Genomic DNA, 21,161 nt, shown 5'->3' on the forward strand with positions numbered 1-21,161 from the left:
GATTCCACCGCCTGCAAACCTAGCGGTGGAAACTGAGGCCCACACAGTGCACATGAAAAATCGTTTCCTCTCTGCAGCTAGAGCATCCACGTCATCTCTACTTCCATTTTTTTCTATCTTTACTGGGTGGGGAGGAGATCACACGAACGTGATCTTGCACCTACTGAAACCAAACACTGCAGTGAAATGACCTCACAGGGTGTGTGTTGCTGTACAGCAGCATCGTTCTGCAGGGTGAGGCCTTTGACTGGTCGGCGAGGATCAGCTGTGCTGGCTGGCTGGAGAAAACACACGGCAGATGGGCCCTTAAACCTCCATGACTCAATAAAAGCACGGCCACGCGACAGCAGTCACAGCCTTGAGCTCTGTGCAACGTGGCCTCATGGAAAGGTTTTTCCTTTCTGCTTCTGCTGGTGTTTCTTCTGGTGCTTTTGTCGCTTTTTCCCGTGTTTCTCCCTCAGTCTGTTGAGGGCAGGGGGAATATCTAGCTAACACAGACTGTGGAAGGGTTAAAATACATGTCATGAGCATGGCGGCTGGTAGGCAGGACTGAGGCCGTTTGCCGCTGTACCGAGCATCACTCACCGGTCCTGATGGTTTGGCTCCTGGCAGCAGGTTAGCAGCTTCTCAGTGCATGTACTGCATGGCTTTGAGACACCAATGGCATGAGTTGTTTTTGTTCTTTGCTTCTTTGTCTCTATTGACGTGAAACGAATAAACATTTCCATTGTTGGCAGCGTCAGTAATGAAGGCATCAGTAGCTCCAGCGCTGAAGATTTGTCCGATCCAAATTCAAGCGTGGTGCCTGCAGAGGTGACAGGACAGAGCAGTGCCTTGCAAGACCATGGAGGACAAGCAGGCTGTAGTGTCCTACAGCAGACAGCGGAAGGAAAAGAGGGAAGTCTCCCTACCCCAATGCCTTTAGCAGGCTCTTCCGAAGAAGAAGTCGCAGCAGATCTTGCAAGCAGCGATGACAAATTGCCAGCCTCAAACTGCAATGAAGCTGTGCCACCGCCGGGTCCAGTGAGTGACAAAGAAGAGGGAACAGCACGTGGCGTATCTGAGGACAGAGGCCCCGAATGGGACCCTACTGCACCTGCTGCTTTGAAAACCTGTGAGGAGGATCCCAGAAACCCAAGCCTGCAGCCCAGCCCTCCTACAGCAATGCAAGGAGTCACAGAAATGAATTTGAGTGAGTTAGGGGCGTTGGGGCAGAGTGAGCAGCTGGGTGACATGAGGGAAGCACATGTCAGCACGTTTCCCCGGGGCAAAGAAGCAGGGGATTATTTTACTGCTCAGGAGGCCGAGCAGGAGCTGGGAGTTTTGGAAGTAGGTCAGCCGCAGGCTGTAATGCAGCAAGGTAGACAGGACACAGATGGTGGAGAGGGTCTGCTAATGAAAAAGGAAACCTTAATCCTAAATTATCCAGCAACAGGAGGCTCAGATGGTGAAAAATTTGGAGCAATTGCAAACACTCAGGGTTTCGCTGTGAGGCCTGAGATCAGTGAGGTCTGTAGTACACAGAAGGGGGCTGTAACAACAGCTAGAAGGAACGAGGTAAACCCAGCTCTGTCCGGGAGCCAAGGAGAGCAATCCGAAGCCTGTACTTCAGTGTCAGAGTTACCCCTTAACGCGCCAAGTCTCCTCCCGGTACCAAAGCCAGAAGAACCTTTGAGGGAATATGTGCCTGGAAATGACTATCAAGATCCGATGAAAAGCGAGGCAATGAAAATAGCCTCTGAAAAAAATGAACCCAGTTTTGAAAGAGAGCTTCAAAAGGAGGATGAGCTTGTTAGTGCTGAGCACTTCAGTGCGCCTTTATCACTTAAGCAAGAGGAAGAACAAAAATCAGCTGTCACAACTGAAAGCCAAAAAGATGAAGCCAGTAGCGATGAAATCATAAAAGCTGATGATGTGTCTAGAGAAAGCACCACGCTTTCTGAAGCAGAAACCATTACCAATCCCACCAAGGAAATTTCCCCGGTAGATAAAAGATTATTACTGGGAGAATATGCATTAAGTACTTCCCTGAGCAGAGCCGCGGAGCCAAATCAAAAGGGAGCTGATGTGAGTGTATCGGGAGGGAAAAACAGAATGAGAGCAGAGGAGGCACACGTGGCAGAAACCAGTGCATTACCTGAAGGGCCAAGTGGGGCAGAAAGACAACTGTTGAGCTCTCTTAGTAGCCACGAGCGGGATGCAGAAGAAACCCCCTTAAGCCCCAATCCCAGAGAACCCAGTCTTTGTGAAAAGGCTTCAGCAGGTGGCCCAAAGGAAGAAGCTGTGGGAAAGCCCCTGAATTTAGGCAGTGACTTTAAGCCACCTGAAGACCACTCAGACCCTCTGGGCTGTACGCCTGAACAACGACTGAGCGAGGAGAAAGCAGCTGCCACAGATGACCCAGAGAACAAGGGCAGCTTTGCGCTGGCGGCCTCGCCGCAGCGTCCGAGGGCCCGATGCCCGCCGAGCGTTGATTGCTTTCGCTCTGAGACAGAAGACACAACTTTGGGCCAGCCAGGCTCTAATGGGGCTGAAGAGGTTTGTTTAGCTGGGGCACACAGTTCGCCGCTCCTCTGCCCTGAGAACAGTAATGTTCTGCAGAGTAAGCAGGATGAGTCCTGGGAAGAGGCTTTTCCTAGAGAAGCCGCGTTAGGAACTGGGTACAAAACGGAGAGTCGAGGCAAGCCTGGGAGCTATAGCAAGTCAGAAGAAAGTGCAAAAACGTCCGGATCAATGCTTGAACGTCAGGGCTTAAATGAATTGGCAGGGGCTGTGGGTTGCATTGCTGTTCAAGCTGAGGAGGACCCACAAGTTTTGGAAACCGGAGAGCAGAGCGGGCACCTCAGTGACGTGCCTCGCAGCGCTGCCGCCTGCAGCACTGCCAGGGACGGCAAAGAGCACGAGGCTGCTGTTCAGCGGGAGAAGCACCACGCCGCGGTGAGAAGTTTTGTGGAGGACAAAGGTTTGGCACTGAAAACTGAGCACGAGTCTGATATGCTGATGCAAGCTCGGCAGGAGCAAGGGGCTGCAGAAAGTCACGGAAACGTGCAGGTGGCTTGTGCAGGAGTCGGTAGGGCAGAACTCGTTCCTCGGCCACCTCAGGAGGAAGGAGTGGGTGACGGCACCAGTGGGGACAAGTGCAGCTCTTCGGTGACCCTGGAGTGCAGTGTTGGAGATCTGCAGGAAAACGCGGATGTTCCGGCTGCTCTTCCCCACGTGGAGCAGATGGAGAAGTCGGTGAGTGCTGGTGACAGAGACTGGGCTTCGAACGCAGGACACAAGCAGCAGACACACCAAAGCAGTCCGACAGGAGTCGCAAGAGCAGATGATCAGGAACACACAGGAAGACCTCTAAAACCTGAGCTGGAAGTAAAGCATCACAGCGACATACCAGAAATGCCTCGAAACATTTCCGACAACCTTAATAAAGAATCTGCTGTGCTAGGTCCAGCCCAGCATCACCCTGGCACAGCAGCAGAAGAGGACGAGGCTGGGAGTAGTGCCGGGGTGCCAGAGGATGCGTGCAGCCGTGAACACCTGCAAAACATTTCTGGTGTGACCGTGCTTAATTTGCAAGAGTGCAACGAGCAAAACAAAACCAATCTCGAGGCAGAAGAAAACTGCTGCAGTAAGCAAAACTCAAACAAGCTCAAGCAGGGCAATAATTCTTTGATCTCAGCTAGTCAGCATGAAGAAGCATGTCAGAGAGATACGTTTTCTAAAGAATCTGACAAGAAGGAGCAGCCAGTCAGCATATGCAGGATAAAAGACAGCACTGGTGAAAGCCATGCTTCTGCTGTAAATGCTCTTCCAGGGACGCAGAATTCAGCAAGTGCCACTAACATAGCACAGGCTTTGCCAAGTGCTCCTGAAATAGCACATACTTCTGATAATTTTGAGAAAAACGATCCACAAATATCTAGCCCAGAAACTCAAGAGAAGCTGTCATTAGTGGCAAAAAGCTCAGGAGAGACCGAGGGTCTGGCTGCCGACGGGGGACCCGTCCAGACAGATGGAAATGCAAAGCTAAGTTGTGAGGACAGTGCTGCTGTTGACGAAACAAGCAATGTGAAAAGCGATAAAAGTCCAGGGGCAAAAGGATGTCGTTCACTGTTACAGGCTCACGGGGAAGCAATTCCCACCGATAAGCCTTATAAACCCAGCTGCATTCAAAAGACACCAGAGGAGCCTGGGTTTCCTCAAGCAAATTTGACGGCCCCCCCTCCGCTGACCTCTGCAGTCAATCATCCTGGCCAGCAAGCTGGAAGCAATGCAAACAACGGCACTGGGGGGGAATTACTAAATAATGAGCTGGGAGCTGTAGCATGCCAGAACGCCTTAGAAAGCAACTCCAATTTGCAGATGGCTCCAGGTTCTCAGGTGTCTGTGCATTTAGGTCCTCCACCTGGGGTAAGCGCAGGTGAAAGAGCCAACTCAGAACACAGCTCTGCAGGGGGCAGGGACGTCAGCGGCAAAGATGTCCAAAGTTTTCAGGGAGAAGGAGACAGAAGTTTAACCCCGCCAGAAGCTTTAAACACGGGGCAGGGTTCTGGAAACTTATCACAGTTTAATTCGGAGAAGCTGAAGAAAGAGCTATGTGCAATTAAATCCAAAGAAACAAAAGGCGATGTAAGCTTCAAAGCCCAGCAGAGTGACAGTTCAGCCGAGGCTCTGTTAGCTCTCCCTGCTCCAGAAGGGAAGCTGCTGAGCCTTTCTTCTGTTGGTAAACAAGGCGGCTGTAATGAGGAAATCGCAACCGGTATCTGCGTAGATGACAAGTACGGTATGATCTTAGAGAAACCTGGGAATTTAGAAAAAATGGAAGAGGTATTAAAGGAGAATAACAGCACAACCAGGGCAGAGATCAGTATTTCCAGGCAGTCTGCGGAGAAGGAGCATGAGGTTCTGACTCCCAGCTCTCTGGGCATCGGCTCCAGCCTCCCGGACTTCAGGGAACACATCAGCCAGATATTTAAGAAAACAGTCCACAGCACGCTGAGCGCTGAATTACCCCAGTTTGCACCCGAAAACCATGCAGGCTTCAAGCAGAGCACAGTGGCCGAGGGTAGGGCGCAGCTGTGCGGCGCTGAGAACTTGTCAGGATCGGTCGAGGGGGGCAAAGCAGCTCCTGGGGGCACCTCGGAAGCAGAGGGGCCAGAGCTGCCTTTAGCTGCTGAGGCTTCCTGCACTGCTCCCGCACCTCTGCAACAAGAAAATGCAGTGCCACCAGCGAGTCTCCGGGACGCTGAGAAAAGCAGGCAGCCTGCTGGCTGCTTAGCAATGGTCCCGAGGTCGGAGGGCTCTGCAGCTGCTGAGCGCTCTCTGGAAAACCTGCAGAAGCCAACCGGGGACGCTGAGCACCCCGAGAGCAGCGAGATGGAAAGAAAGGCAGGCGTGTGTGCTAGGGGTGTTGATCCTGAATCGCTAATGAGCTTGGAGAGAAAGAAGCAAGGACCGGCTTCATCTGCCGGGGCAGCAGCTGAGAACTTCCCTGCCTATTCTGACAGGGAGCCACAACCCAGCGGAGCTGGGATCTCTACAGGCGGCGTGCGGGAGAGTGACTTAGACGATGCTGCTACCGCAGAGGAAAATAACTTAATTACAGAGGGTACTGCAGAGCCGGTTTCATCTGAAGAGGATGTAAGTTGTCAGCCCGAACACTGCCAGGATCCTGAGCCAAACGAAGAGGGGAAAAATGAGTACAGTGGTCCAGACACTGCCAAGAGCATCTCTGATGTGGCAGCTTCAGCGCTTCTTCCGAGAGGATCTTACAGTTGTGAAAAACTGCCAGACAACTTTAATGTGTTACCTGGGGAAAATCAGGAGACACGCGTTCCTGGCAATCTTATGCACGACATTAGGTCTCAGAATGACACAGAGATGATACACGATGAGCCAGGAAATAGGAAGTGCCTGGAAACATCAGAAAGTACACAAGACCCACAGCAAGAAAAGGAAGGGACCACGCATGGGTTAATGGATTACTTAAAAAATGAAGCCAGCCAGAACGGTTGCTTGCAAACTGACTCTCAGCTAGAATCTGGCAATATGACTGAGGGCGATATAAAAGAAAACAGTGGCACAGTGTCAAGCACAGCAAAGGCAGGTAACGAAACAACTGGAGACATCCCTGAAACAGGTACTGCGAGGATGTTAGTCACCGGCGAGGGTGGCTTAGCTTTAAACACAAGGACTGAAGAGCTGCAGACAGAGCTGTGCAAAAATCCCTCTGCACCTATTGCCGGGATGGAGCAGGGCGAGTGTTCTGAGTGTGCAGACCTCCCTGGGGCTGCAAATCAGCCGGGCGAGATGAATTCAGAACATGAAGGCTCACCTCAGGATGCCACAAGGAAGCTATCCCCGCTTGCGTTTATGGAGCCTGCGACACTTGACCTCAGCAAACTTCCAGACGTGGCTGTGGCAGGACTGCCTACTGAAAGGTATTTACTTTAAATTGCTATGTGAAACGGTTGTCAGGACCCTGGGGCTCGACGGGGATACAATTTTCGAGGCGGCTACGCATTGTCTGGGAGGGCAGGGCAGTTACTCTGCTCTCGAATTTCTTTTTAGTTCCTCTTGTGTTTAAATGGGGATTAAGTGGAAGAAATTTGAAGTAATGTCTAGGGTCTGGGTGTAAGAGCAGAGGTGTCCTAAAACCCAAGGAGTGTGATCCTTAACTGTCCCACTTGCTGTTCCAGTTTCCTACACTTGTCCGTGCGGATTTGTTTATGCTTCCCAGCATTCACATCTCGTAGCCTAAAGTTAGGCAACCAAATAGCACTTCCTAGCCTGAAGTTAGTAGGCTTTTGCCTAGGCGTTGGTGACCCAGTTACATCAGACCTGCAGCATTCGCATGGCGGGCTGCAGCATTTAAAAACAAGCTTCCAGCATAACCCAATTACTCACAGTTAGTTGTCTGGGCCTCCCTCTTATCCTCCCGCATGTTATAATGGCACTGACAGTGCCTTTGATCACTGTATTATTCAGTGTTTCTAATGACATGAAGTTGTTTCAGATGTGAATTCGTAGCTGGGACTCGCGGAGTCTAGGAATTGTTGCTTTTTTATTATTATTTTTCAAAACCTAGCAGAAACGAGAAAGGCTTTTTTTTGTGGGAGCTTCTACTTTGCTGCCTGAGTTCCCGGTTCGATGTGCGGTTAACTCAAATGAATTATGAGTTAGGATCAGTGCTTTGCTGTTATCCTGTCACATCACTGCTGTCTTTGTAACCCCGTAAAGTTTCCTGGGCGCTGTCCCCCTCTCCTTCCCCAGCCAGGGACGGTGAAAAGCTGAGCCGCTTCAGCAGGAATGCTGAGTGAATTCAGATGGAGCCTTCCTCGGTATTACCAAAAACTGCAGGGACATTAACTGAGTAAGGAGGGAAAATGTCCCGGTGCCACATTCCTTCGAAATCAAAATGATAAAACCGTATTTAAGGTGAAAATATCTGAAGTGCTTGCATTACTGTGAAAATAAATGTAGGGGGAGGGTTGACTGGGAGCCGGGGACGCAGGCTGCACAGGATCTCCTCTCACCAGCAAAACGGAGGGCTACAGGTGCTGGAGTCTGACCTGTACGCCTTTCTCTTTGAGGCTCTGCCCGTGAAATGACAATGAAATTAGAGCCCGGTGTTTGTCTCCAGTTCCCTTCCTCTCTTTGTGTCTCCCTTCGCGGGCGGCTTCGCGGTCCCGTAGCCTTGCCATGACCACGGTGGTGGCGGCGCGGCCTGGTTCGGAGGCCTCCGGGGACCCAGGGGCTGCCCACGCTGTGTCTGCGCATGCGTGTGCCGGCAGGGCGGGTGTCACGCTTTTAATAAATACCTGTGGCGAGCAGGGCAGGGCTCTCGGAACAGCTGCTGGCAATGCGTGGAGTGGTTGCTTAATACTTGCATTTGTTCAGGAATTCACGCTCACCTGTTTTGGCAGCGGGCGGGTTTGTACCGACAGGCAGCTGCGACTGCGGGGCCGCGGCTCCCAGCGGTGCCGCGCACGCACCGAGCGAGCAGGCACGGGCAGGAGGTAGGGAGGGGTCTCTGCTTTCGGCCAGGCTCGTTTCTTAGAGGGACACGCGTTTGTCGTGTGGGCGAGAAGCAGAAGAGATGAGCTGGGCCGGCTGGTCTCTCTTCAGAGGGTTCGACACGCTGGCCGGTCCGCTCTCCCTCTGAGCTCAAAGCTGGGTTTGTGTAGTTGAACTTCAGGCTGTGCTTGGCATTGTGTGTGCTCTGGTCACAGCTGTCTGCTTGTCTCAGAGCGGCCTCCACGTGCTTATTGCCCTCTGATTGTTCCAGAGGGTAAACTGCGGTAGCTGTGCATAAAACGGCGTGCTTTTCGAGGAGCTCGGTGCGGGAATTTGGGCCTGATGGACAAAGTCCAGGGAGAAAGACTCCTTACACTCCCCTCTAAATCACCACAAAACAGAAGGAGAAAGTATAGTGTATTTAGGAGAAAGAAATGCTGTGCTCTGAATTACTTCAGTACTGCTTTTTCCCATCTCCACTGCTTCTGTGTAGCTCCATCTCTTACGAGATCCCTTATGTTGAAACCCCACTGATCTACGGTTGAAGGGGCAAAGTTGTGGTCGGAACATCCAGTCCTTGTGGGATTTCTTTCTGCAGAGGATGTGGAGGAATTACTTCTCCTCCCAGCTGTGGCACTGGGCAGGAAGGTGCCCTTGTGATGAGCAGGACATCCAGGAGCAGCGGGATCCAACGTGATCCCTTCCCCACTGCCTGAAGGAGTGGGGCAGTGGTCAACAAATAAGAAGAGCTTTTGTGACTCGAGGCAATAGTACGGCACCAGTAACTTCCCTTCAAATCTTCAGTGAAAAAGGAAAGTTAGCTTTGGAAAGGAGGCCGTGGCATAAGCAGTAGCTCCACTTTCCTCTGGAAGCACGCTTACTGTTGGGCATCTGGCTGCTTCAATTCCTTGTCCCTGAGTTTTACTCAGAAAAGAAGAACAGGACTTGAATTTTTTTTCCTTTTATTTTTTTTTTGTAATGTCTACTCCATACTTCTTCATCCCTTTACAAGGAGGAAAAGGAGGCTTGTATATGTCCATTTTGTGTGCGTCCAGGGAGTCCCTATCATAGAATCATAGGATGGTTTGGGCTAGAAGGTACCTTAAAGTTCATCTAACTCCAACCCCCCTGCCATAAATTATACCTTATGCCACTGAAATGCTTCAGTGTGCATCACGGGCCACGGCAGACGTTGAGCAGAGCATGGATCAAAATAGCAAATGATATCAAAATTTTGAGGTGTTTAGAGATGGCGTGGAGTTTCCCGATAACTTTCTGTAATTCTACTGGCCGGTACACGCGAAGTGCGATCGTCTCTTGGAAAAGGTGCCAAGGGAGCTTTTCGAGGCAGAGACTTTGTCATTCCTGGCGTGCGTCTGCGAGGTGCGGAGAGCAGAGGGCAGCACTGGCTGACCCGGTGGTGTGGCGAAGCTCGGCTCCTTTATAACCACTGGGTGCTCTGGGGCTGTGGAGATGCCTGTTGACCCGGCTTGGGGCTGGGAGTCCCAAAAAAGAGTCCATAAAGCACCCACCTTAAAGGGCGAGGGGGTTGAGACGCTGCGGCACATCAGGGCCTTCCCCAGCTGTAGCACTGCACCGTGGGCCCTCTCCTACCGCTGCCGATGGTTTTTGGAAAATCGAGAGTTCTGCTGCACTGACTGACATCAGTGATGAATCTAAACGGTGTTCTCATATGGAAAGAGCATTGCAGCAATTGGCATCCGCAAAGCTACTGGAAAAACGCCGTGTCCTACACGGAGGTCAGGCACGATCTCTAAAGTTGGTCCAGACATACTTTGGGATCCTCTTTGTGCTTTGTTCTTGCCATCAAAAATTGGCAAGTTCGATTGAACGAAAGGAATGTTCACTCCTTCGTAAATACTGACTTGGGCTTTTTTGTCTGCATAACAAATACAGTGCTAAATATTTTAACAGTCTTGCTGGATGAGGTACGAGGAATGTAGAGCTGCTTTTCAGATCAGTCAAGTGGGTTTTGACTAACACTAACACTTTGGGCCATTAACATCCAAAAACAAGATTTTTGGATTTAAAAGGAAATTTATCAAAACAGTGGCTATGCATCATTCTTTCTTCTTTTTTTCTTTTTTTTTTCTTTTTTAAATTCAAAATTAGCTTACCTGTGCAGCCTGTCAGGATCAGAAAAGAAAGGTGAAAAATAGCTGCAGGTGATTTACACATGAATAACATGCACAAAGTTAAACACTCTGTCTCTCTCTCCTCACCTTCTTCCTGACATCTTTGCATCTGAATTCTCTCTCTGTATTTTTTCCCATCTTACTGTCACTGTTATCCCCGGAAGGGGTAACTGTTAGCACCATTACGCTTTTTGAGATGCAAGGAGCTCGGCCTGCAGCCCCTGGCTGGCTGGTGAGTCCTGTGCGAATTCTGCCTGTGTGAAGACTGCAGGGTCGAGCCTGTGATACGCAATTTTGGGACTTTTCTATTAGTGGAAGAATAAAATTAAGATGACTTTGCTCTTACCCAACTGACATCCCATATTTCTTTCTAAGAAATCAAAGGGAGTTCTGCCATCTACTTTAGCAGATGCCATTGACCTAATTGAGTGGTGCTTTAGGCAGTGGCTAAATCAGTGTAAAGTATTTATAAAATGCTGATCTGACAGAATGCCCTGTTGCACTGAAAGCACATGCCAGTGGAAAACAACTTATGAGACACGTTGCTGTGTGTTATGTGTTTTTTTATTATTATTATTTTTTTATTTTATCTCTTCCTCTGCTAAAGTACAGGAGTAAATCATCCCTGGTCTTGCTAAATTGCAGGTACATCTTTGTACTGAAAACATTATTTAACACTCTTGAGAACCCTGGTCACACATTCGTTAGGTATGTATTGACACAGGTGATAGACGAGCTGCTGTTTTTCAAACATCCTTCAGTGCTCCACAAGAAATTACGTTTATTCAATCAGATACAGGGATTTGCTAAAGAAGTCTGGCAAGGATGCTGTGAGATTTTGTCCGATGTCTGGACAGGCAGTTTAGTATCCATTCTTTTCTCATTAAGTTAAAAATTACTTTCTGATTACATTTTTTTTTTTTCTGATTGGCTTTCAACTTTGCTTCTTCCAAGTAAGCCACCTATTTTCCCCAAAACGTTTTTGTGTCTCCTACGTATCCCCCTGTTTTCTGTATTCCAACTCTTATCTTCTGGCTTCCTGCAGAGCTGGATGCCATGCAGCGAGCCCCACTGTCCCTGTTTCTAATAGAATATGCAAAGTAGGATTAGTCCCAGCTTTGAACCCTGCGGAGGGCAGCTCTGAGAATAGCAATTACAGACACAGGCGTATTCTCCATGACTTGGATGTGGCTTCCTTCCAGTTTTTCTGCATCTTGGCATGCTTGCATTGCACTAGTGCTTCTTAACAGACTTCTCTGGAGCCTTGTCTGAAGAGCCAGAACTCCTAGTACTTCTCTTATCCTTTGCTTTCTGTTTTTCCTTCTACCTTTTTTCTCCCAACTTGAGCAAAGACCACACTTTGCCCTTTTTGAGAGCTCCTGTAGGTTAAACGCTTTTTGAACAAGAAAAGGTAAAGTGTGTGAAGTGCTGAGAGTTAGATTCTGAAAATGAACGAGGCGAGCAGCCTGGTGCAGTCTTTGTTTCCAAATCTAAATGGCCACAGGTAGCAGTTGTCTGTTGCTGTCACGATCTAGCAAAGATATTAAAGTTGGCTTTAGGCGGTGTGTGCTTTAGGGGCTGATACTAAGCATGCCTGTAGATAGACTCAGTAGGTAACCCAGCAGGTAAAAATGCAAGTGTTGGTGAGCGGGATGCCTGCTGCTGTCTGTTGCCTTGGATTGCCTGTGGTCACTGCAAGCTCAAATGCAGGTTTCAGTTCATGAGATCTTCTTATGTTGATGTCACGGAATCACAGCATGGTTTGGGTTGGCAGGGACCTTAAAGCCCACCCAGTTCCAACCCCCTGCCATGGCAGGGACACCTCCCACCAGCCCAGGTTGCCCAGGGCCTTGTCCAACCTGGCCTTGAGCACCTCCAGGGATGGGGCAGCCACAGCTTCTCAGGGCAACCTGTGCCAGTCCATTCTTCTGAGTGAAGAATTTCCTCCTAACCTCTAATCTAAATCTCCCCTCTTTTAGTTTAAAACCATTCCCTCTTGTCCTGTCATTGTCTGCCCGAGCAAAAAGTTGCTCTCCATCTTTTTTGTAAGCCCCTTTAAGTACTGAAAGGCCACAATGAGGACTCCTTGGAGCCTTCTCCTCTCCAGGCTGAACATCCTCCATAGGTCACCCTCGTGGCCTCCTCTGGACCACAGCAGGTCCATGTCCTTGTGCTGGGGGCCCCAGGCCTGCAAGCAGGACTGCAGGTGGGGAGTGTCCCTAGAGGCTGTCTTATCAATATTCACCTAAGTATGTGGGAGCTCAAGTGTATCACTAATAGCAGGAGGGACTTATCTAGGTTTTGTTATGCCTTGGCATTTGGGTACTGTGTAAGGAAATGTCATGCTTTCTGGATCTGTCCGCACTCTGTTCATCTACACACGCCTTAACCAAACCAGTATCTTGCAGGTTAATTCTTGTGGTGGAGTCCCTTTAACCTTTAAGAAGCTCTCCTTCTCAAATTGTAGTAAGTGGAGAGATTTTAATCGCTCCAATCAAAGGCTTAATTGTTCCGGAAACTCAGGTCCACCTGAAACGCTGCGTGGCATCATCTGGTGCCGTGGTCATGGTCCGGCCCCGTTGTGTTGTGTGAATCTCGCTCTTGCTGCTGAAAGGCGCCTGGGCTCGGCTCCGTGGTAAACTTTTTCTGGGGAGCTCTTCTGGGTTCGCCCAGGCCTAACCCGTCCTCTTCCCTGGTCGTGGAGGGGTATCAGCAGAGTTTGGCTCCGACAGGTCCGCCGGAGAGAAAGCTGCCTTGTGGTCCTGTGATCCTTTTTCACCCAGCCCCTCCCACACATGCTGTACTGCCCTCAGTCGCTTAAGTAAGGGGGATGTCTGGTTGTGTCCGCTTATAAAAATCAAATGAGGAGAATAGGCTGTATGTAGACAAGCAGGATCTGAGCGATCTGCTGGCCTGAACTAGCTGGTATTCTCCAGCCTCAAACCTGGCCTCCTGGCCTCTCTGTGTAAACGATGCCCTGAAAAACTCTGAGCGCTTGCTTCACCAGACCGAGACTCATCAAACTTCTGTTTTCTTCTTTCAGCCCGTTGTTTTTTCATAGCTCCTTTGGCTAATGAAACACGAGCAGTGTAATCAATACCGCCTTTTTTTTTTTAAAGCCACTCAAGAGCTTATGTAAAATCTTTGGAATTTGTTAGCATGATAACATTGTTATGCTCTCCTGGCTGATGGAAATATCAAAGCCAGCTAAGAATAGCTGCAGCAGGCAGAGAAGAATGGATTTGCTTTCTGGAATGAAAGCAAAAACTGTGTAGGCATTGCTCGGTTTCTAACAACTAAGGGAAAAAATTTAGCTGTCATGAAAATAAGTGGAGACTAAAAGCTCTAAAAGCTCCCTCCTCCCTTTCTTAACAGTGTCATTAAATGAGTCAAAATAGAGTTGGTTTGTGCTGATTACTTGAAAGTCTCCAGATTTTCCACGTCCACTTTTTTCTTTTTTTCCTCTCTTTTTTTTTTTTTTTTGGACACGAAACTTCTGTTGCAATCGGCATTTTTCAAATCTTATTTTTCTGATAGAAACTCCAAATAAACCTGGTTTGCTAGAAAAGTTATCACTGGAATTTTTTTAGGCTCTGAGGTTAGCCTAGGAGTTTGATTTCTTTTTAATCACTTTTGTTTATTTGGAAATTTCCAAAATGTCAGTCTCCTATCACTTTGATCCTCCACAATGTAATGATTTAAGATTTAACTTTTTTATTTTTTCAAGGCAGAAGCTTAAGGTGAAGGGCTGGGAGACAGCCATCTCGAAGCCTTGCCAATAAAAACTGCTGGGAATTGCACAACCTCATTTCCAACCGCCGCAAATGATGTTGTGGGCAATTTGTATGCGAACAGCAGTGGAAGGAAAAATTTCAGGTGTTTGTTACAGAAGTGGCTTGGGTATCTAAGCCAAGCTGCTCTGCAACTAATTGATTCTGTGGTTTTGCAGAGAGTACGACTCTGAACCCCTGGCTAGGAAATGAAGAAGAGAAATTCCTCTTTAATTTTAAACAAATTTAAGTGCACTTATATGGTTTTCTTTCTTGGAAATGGCCTTGAAAACAGGCACTAAGTTTTCACCAAGAAAAATTTAAAATTCCCCTCCACTTCCTTGAAGATCAGTCACACAAGACAGCCTCATTACTCAGGACAAACACACACGTTGCTGTTTGCAGGTTTATCACAAAGATCGTAGTATTTGGCTTTGCTTGTAGACTGGTGACAGTCTTCACCCCAACTTTAAGGGATGGAGACTGGAGAAGAAAGTATTTTGTTTTCACGCCTACTGGGAGAAGAATATCAGTCTGATGTGAGTTCATCCTGTACCCCCACAACCAGAAGGCAAATTTAAAAGAAAAACTGCATTTTAAAAATTTATTTAACGTAACATTCTTTTCAAACCAGTTTCATGTCCTTTCATGGTATTTTGTTGGTTTGTTTTGTTTTTCTTTTTTTTTTTTTTCCTCTTGAGGGCTGACTCATTTCCCACCCCCCGTTACGAGTGCTTTGGTTTGGCAGAAGGGACATGGTTTAGGGGAAAATCCCTCCGACTGAACTCTCAGGGGTGAGGCACCGTGGGTCACCGCTCCCACTCGTGTCCATCGCGGGCTCCCACCAGGTGCCCACCCGCAGCCTCACAGCACGCAGGCCGCCTGGCGATGACAGTTGTACCTTTATGACATTCCTCGAGCCAAAGTCCGAATTTCTGAAAACGTATCCTAAAATGGTGTTCTGACACCCAGTGCTTCTGGAAGTGCCAGGCTTGAGTCTGATTTGGAACAGTGAGGAACGAGGGAAGCAGGGGTGAAGGACAGACGTGCCTGCTGTGCCCATTGCGTTTTTGAAGAGCCCATCCCATCAGCACGCTCATCTTCTTTTCCCACCTGGGAGATCTTCTGCAGTGCCTTTTCCCTCTCTCCTTGATCTTGGGGCTCTCCCAGCCTGTAATTGTCTCCCACCTGCGTGGAGGCTGCTCCCCTCCTGTTGCTTCCCAGCTTGCTTCCTCTCCACTCCCCTAAGCCCTCTATTAAGACAGATCAATTAATTCTCACAGGAAAAGCAGGTAATTAATTGAGCACACCTTGGCTCCCTGCTCCTGCAGTTGCTCTCTATGTCTCCATTTCAATGGCTTGGCTGTACCTGCGCAGAGGGCACTGGCAGGAAAATTGGGGAGTTTTTGTGGCCAAGGTGGGATGAGATTGGTGGGTGGGAGGGGAAGGGCTCCTACTGCAGCCAGAGACTGATGAAGGAACAGGGAGAGCACGTTATTTGAGCAAAATGACCACTTAATTCCAAAATTGCTAAATTTGGTTTTGTTAGCAGGAACTTAGCTACTCCGTGTCCACAGTCTGTGCCAGACTATGAAGCAAATCAGTGTTTATTTTAATGAACCTCATTCTCTCCGGAGTCTCCCTCCCCCTCAGGGCTGCTATACCTGCAGAAGCCATTTGCGAAATGGTTTCCAGATGACAAAAGAGCTTAGTTCCCCCTCAAACGAGAGAGAGGGTGGCCGAATGCCTGTACCTGTATCAGAAACCCCAGTAACTTTTTCCGCCCCTGGTTTCCTGCTGCTTGGGAGGCAGAGAGCTGCTCTCCCCAAACCTAGCCCGTGCTTGGCCCTCCTCCTCGCTGTCCTGGCTCCCGGTGGTAGCAGCTGGCCCGGGTGTGCTCGCAGCCCAGGTGACGTGGATATTCTGGGGCATTTTCAGCTTTCTTGCCTGTTACGGTGTCTGTTCCGGTCTCTGGGGGTCCCTCGATATGTCGCCCCGTTTCCCATACGGGTGTGTGAGTGGTGTGAAGGGGCAGCGAGCTCACCTAGGGACAGTCCGTATCGGTTTGGGGGCGTTAGGTGGAAGGAATGTGAACGTACTGCTGTAACACACGATTTGGACAAAAAGCTGTTCCCTCCTTTAGCTCAGAGAATTGAACAAGGAGGAGAAACAGTTTGGAAAAACTGGAGAATGCCTTTCTCCACCCGAGGCCCAGCTCCAACTTGAAGCTTTGAGTGGCCCAACTCCTGTCTTTACCGCACCCGCTACGAGTGGGAGCCGCGCAGATCCGTGGAGAGCTGAGCTCTGGAGAGGGGACGTGTCAGGTTCGTCACCCAGACTGGCACCGCAGCTCAATGCCCAGGGCCTGGGCAGGGGGCACATAATGTCAGCCTCCAAACCCTGGCTTGGCTGAATTCGGTCTCTGTAGCGCCAGCGTTTTCCCCGAGCTCTCGGCACGGGGTGAGCCAGGAGTCCATCAGCTGCCCGGCTGTGGGATGGGTACCGCAGATGTTCAGTGTGGCGTGGCGTGGCGTGCCACAGCCGTGATACCGATCTCCCTGGGTAAAGACTAAATGAACCGCTGGGGTGAGGGCAGGTCTGCCTGCGCTGGGCTGGCGAGCAGAGGCTTCGTTAGCCACGCAGCCGGCCTTTTGTTACAACAAACCCATGGGAAACCCAAGAGATTAACCAGGGCGTGCAGCTCGTTAGAACTGCCCCGTTTTCCTGTAGTGCGAATTTAGGAGATGGGCTCGTGCCCAAGAATTTGAGCGCGATAGGAGGCTTTCACTCCGCTCCGTGGCTGTAAACACAGAAGCTGTTAAAAAGTTGCAGGAAAACTTTTGGAAGTCGGGCCGGCCGCCGGCCGTTCGGCTTCCTACTTTGTGTTACCATCTCGTTTTTCTTCCCGTTTTTCCGTGGGCCAAGCCGGGCCGGGAGGCGGCAGCGCCCCGCTTTCGGGCCCGGCCCCTCGGCGGGAGCCTCCTGGGAGGAGCCTGGGCCGTGCCGAGCCGGGCCGGGCCGGGCCGGGCCGTGCCGAGCCGGGGCTGTGGCGGAGGGGCCGGCGGGGGCGATGCGGCGCCCGCCCCCCGGCGCTGGGCTCGCTCTGCGGCTGCCCGGGGCGGGCCGGGGGAGCCGGGCGGAGCGGGGCCAGGCCCGGGCTGCTCCCCGAGCCGGGGATGGAGGAGGGCGGCGGAGCCCGGGGCTGCTGCTGCTGCTGCTCGGCCGCGGTAAGCGGAGGGGGGGAGGTTGGAGGGGGAGGCGGCGGGCAGGGCTCCGGGGCCGCTCCCGGCGCCGTCGGTGCTCCCGGCGCTTGGGAGGCTCGGGCTGGGCGGGCTGAACCTTGAACTCTCCGTTAACTGGGTTTTGAGTGCGGAAACCCGCCGGAGCTTTCAGCTCCCGAAGTGGTCTCACAGGCATTTCGGTGGAAAACGTCCCGAGGTTTTCCGCGCCGCTTTACGGTTACGAGGCAATCCCGTCGGTGCCGGAGGTGGGCGCGGACGCGAAGCGCCGAGGAAGAAGGGCTGGGGAAGGAGGGAGCCCCGGCCCGCAGGTAACGCCCGCCTCAGCCTCGCCCCTGCCGAGATAACTTGGGTGCCGGGGCAGGGTTTCCAGCAGCGCTGCCGAAACGCCTCGCTTCCCGGAGCTTGTCCCCTCGCCGTGTGCCCGGACGGCCCGAGGGCGCTGCCGCCACCGCCCAGCCCGGTGGGGTGACCGCCGGGGATCTCCGCAGCCGGAGTGCTGCCCTTGGCCGCGGTGAGGTGGGGCGCTGCCCCGAGCCGCTCTCCTCCGAGGTGCCGGGGTCCTGCTGCTCAGGCGGCGCGATGGCAGCTCCCACCCACGGCACGGGTGGCACCGGGGCTGGGTGCGATCGCAGCGCGCCACGCCGGGCGGCTCGGCACGGCTGCACGGCGTCCAGACCCGCTCTGCTCGCCGCTCACGTCCGGCCCGCACGAAGAGCCCGTGGGAGTGAGACCCAGCAGTGATTCCCCCCAGGAGCCAGCTCTGAGATCCCGCACGCTGGGCACGGTGCTCTGCCTCTAATTCACGAGCTCCTTTGCAAGAGGGGCTTGACTCGTTGAGTTACCTCGTGCCAGCCCACCTCGTGCCAGCCCACCTCCTGCGTGCCCTCGCTGCTGCCCGGCGATGCCGAGGCCCCGCGGCGCGAATACGGGGGCTGCTGTGAGCCGCTTACGCCGTGGTTTCCCCTGCGGAGCACGTGAGAAATCGGAGAGGTTTTTCCAAAATCGCGAATTCGAAAGCATAAGCGAGCCTTTGTTGGGTTTACAGAAGGCGGCGTATTTAAACTCCGACTTCAGGCTGGGGGTCTGCTTGCCTGCTCGAGCAGAGCCCTGGCTATGCCCGCGTGCGGCAGCCGGCACAAACAACTGGGGCCCTGCGCTCGCTGCTGCGGCTCGGGGCTGGGAAAGCTGCTGTGGTGTGGGGGCATCGGTCGGGTGGATGGATGTCCCCCTACTTCATTAGGAAGTAAAACTGGGCTTCTCGTTTTAATCTGAGCATCTCCTACTTTTCCTAAAATTCTGTTAATGTTAGATCTTAAATTTTCTCAGAAGTACTGTCGGGGGGGGGGGAAGAGCAATGGGTTGTCTGCTCTTTGTTTTTAATCCTGTGCTGGCACTTTATGTGGCCCTCCTGAGCTGTTCCCTGAGTAAAATTAGTTTTACTTTGATACCAGGGAGGTTGATTTTTAATTTAAGAAAGAACTTCTTACCTCCTAATCTGCTAAATCTATCAACAGGAGTCCCAATAATTGTGAAAATACTTTTAAAGAGCATAAATACCAAAGGTGCATAGAGTTACTAGGGCTGTTTGTTGGATTTTCCCAATGTGAAGTTTACTTCAAAGAATGTGGTAAAAGTGTGAGATAAACTACAAAATTAAGAGGTGGAAAAAGTGAACAGTATGGAGGAATTACTTAATAAAATGTAAGAAATGTTACAAGGTAGAATATGTTCATGTGTTTGAACTGAGGCAGGTGCCACTAGATTTCTTTCCTTTGGAAATAATTGCAGTGTAAGAACATCTCAGAAATAACAAATCCTCTCAATACTTTTCTGCAGTCGATTAATCAATTTGCATGTGTGAACAGAGGCTCAAAAATTGGCTATTGGGCCCGAGTTATTGCCAAGACAAATACAAAATGTAGAGGATTTTGTCTATCAGCCCTGTTCTACCCCGGTGAGCAACATCTTGTTTCTTGAGGAAAATGAAATAGCGGGTGATGAGGATGCTGAGAACTCAATCCTCCCTGGGGGTGTTTTATGCTGTTTTCCAGAGATTTCTGGAGGAAGAGCGGGATCTATAAATTTTCCTGTTATCTCAGTAAAAGCAACCAAATGTTTGGGACTGGGAGATGGCGGGGCTTGAAATGCTTATTGGTTTCCCTTGGAGTAAACTTGGAGCTGTTGTTGTTGACTGTTCAAAGGGAGCCACATCCAGCTCCTGATTGGAAAAACATGGACAGGCAGAAAATGCCAAGACCTGTAACTGCCTTCTGTCTCCAGCACCAGCGTCAAAACGTTTTAAAACTTTGGTATGAATTTGGGGCCTAAAGGTTTGCGTCTCACTGGCGTCGGTGGGAGAGCCACCAGAGCTGCGTTGGCAGAGTTGGCGCCTGGGAGCTCAACCTGCTTGCTTCCGCGTCCGTCCGTGCTTCTCGGCGTATTTAAAATACCCTGCCTGCCTTGTTTCAAAAGCTTCTTATGTAAACAGAAGCCAGGCTTCATATGTGTAACCAGAAGAAATGACATAGGTTTATGTGGTTAATCCTCATTCATTCGTTGGTATTTAACGCGCATGAGTCGTGTGGGTCAAGCTTGCTGTTTGTGTACCTGCCTTCTTAACACAGTGACTTGGAGAAAAATCTCTCTCCAAGATTAGGTAGAGCCTTTAAAGCTGAAGTTGTGAAACTCAGAAGGGCACTCGATGGTCAACGTTTTCACTTGTGGCACAAACAACAGGCTGCTCCCCTCGGTCTTTGGGCTGAATTTAGTGTGCTAGCTGCAGCTGTTAGTAAGCAACTGCTTGTTAAACTGTGAAGTATTTTCCTTGGAGAAGTATTTCAGTCATGCTTGTCATAAGTAGAATTTGGAAGTCGTTTTAAGTAGAGCCTCTTCCAGACTTGACCAAGAACGTGGGCATCGGAATGGAAAAGGCCCGTGGCCTTTTTCAGAAGCAAACAGGCCGGGGAGGCCAAGGCCGGGTGCTGCGCAGGGCTCGGAGCAGGGCCGGGTGCCTGGGGCGGCTGTGGTGCCCGGCAATTTCGCTTGGGGAACTCGTCTGAGCAGCTCTCGGGTGGATGGCTTCCTCGGGTGGCCGTGCTGAGCAGCGTGGCCTGGCGATGAACAGCTTCACCACCCCCTGCCCAGGCTCTGGGACCGAGTTTCAAGCTTTGGTGTCCGCGGACTGCCTGGAAATCAGGGTTTGTCGTGCAGCAGACGTGAGGGCCTGAGAGCAAACACTTCTCACCGGGTTAGGGCACACCTGTGGCAGCTTCAACGAGCACTTGATGTCCTTGTGCTGTGCTTTCGGTGTGTTTGTAGGAAAGCCTCTTAGTGCTCCGGTCACAAACCAGAACAAGGCCCGTCTGCCCTTGGTGCTTCACTCCTGATGTGTACGAGACAGGATTAGCAGTGCCCTGCTGTCACGGTCTACCCCGGTACTTTCTGCGTGTTCATTTTAAGGGAAAGCAGAGGTAGCACCCAAGTGTATGCAGCTCTTAGCGATGAGGGAAAACCTCTCCCCATGTACTCATCAGCTGGAGGACTTCAGATGTGGAGGCGTCTCGGCTCAGGCCTTCTCAACACAGCCTGGGCCCCAAGGTGTTGTTAAACCAGGGGGGACACGTGGACACTTAACTGTTTAGTGTTGTAATGAGATAAAAGCCATGCTGTAGGGTTTCCAAAGTAGCCAAGTGTGTGTATCTGAGGCCTGCGCTTCACAGGGCAACTCAGCCCTGCTCTGGTTGGCGGTGGTGTGGCGGCGAGGAGAGAGCCCCTGCCACACCGCTGGGAATGGAGAGCAGCAACGCCGCCTTACAGGGGATCACAAAGGCAATTAATTCAGAATGAAAATAAAAAGAAGAAAACAAGCTTGATGAATCGCTTTTCCCACGTGAGCATGCTACTTCGCAGTTGGGGTAAAATAAGCAAACTGTAAGGAGTGTGTTCAGACAGACGTCTCTAGTCGTTACCAGGATAAC

General features: G+C 50.9%; 1 protein-coding gene across 15 annotated transcripts in view; it reads left to right on the plus strand.

The window, feature by feature from the left end:
• The window catches only part of TACC2 (transforming acidic coiled-coil containing protein 2), a 131,303-nt gene that overhangs the window by 34,330 nt on the left and 75,812 nt on the right, over nucleotides 1–21,161 (plus strand). For 10 of the 15 annotated variants that reach the window (XM_083843716.1, XM_083843721.1, XM_083843715.1 and 7 more), the window contains one exon: nucleotides 738–6,440. The exons of 2 other annotated variants lie outside the window; for them this stretch is intronic. In XM_083843716.1, coding sequence (XP_083699842.1) covers nucleotides 738–6,440 — 5,703 coding nt within the window. Of the gene's footprint in view, nucleotides 1–737; nucleotides 6,441–7,680; nucleotides 8,019–18,072; nucleotides 18,159–21,161 lie in introns of those variants that run through there. 3 more of the 15 variants (XM_083843706.1, XM_083843707.1, XM_083843714.1) reach the window with 3 other exon arrangements.

This window comes from Anser anser, assembly GCF_964211835.1.
Source record: "Anser anser genome assembly, chromosome: 7".
In the NCBI taxonomy this organism is placed as follows: Eukaryota; Metazoa; Chordata; class Aves; order Anseriformes; family Anatidae; genus Anser; species Anser anser.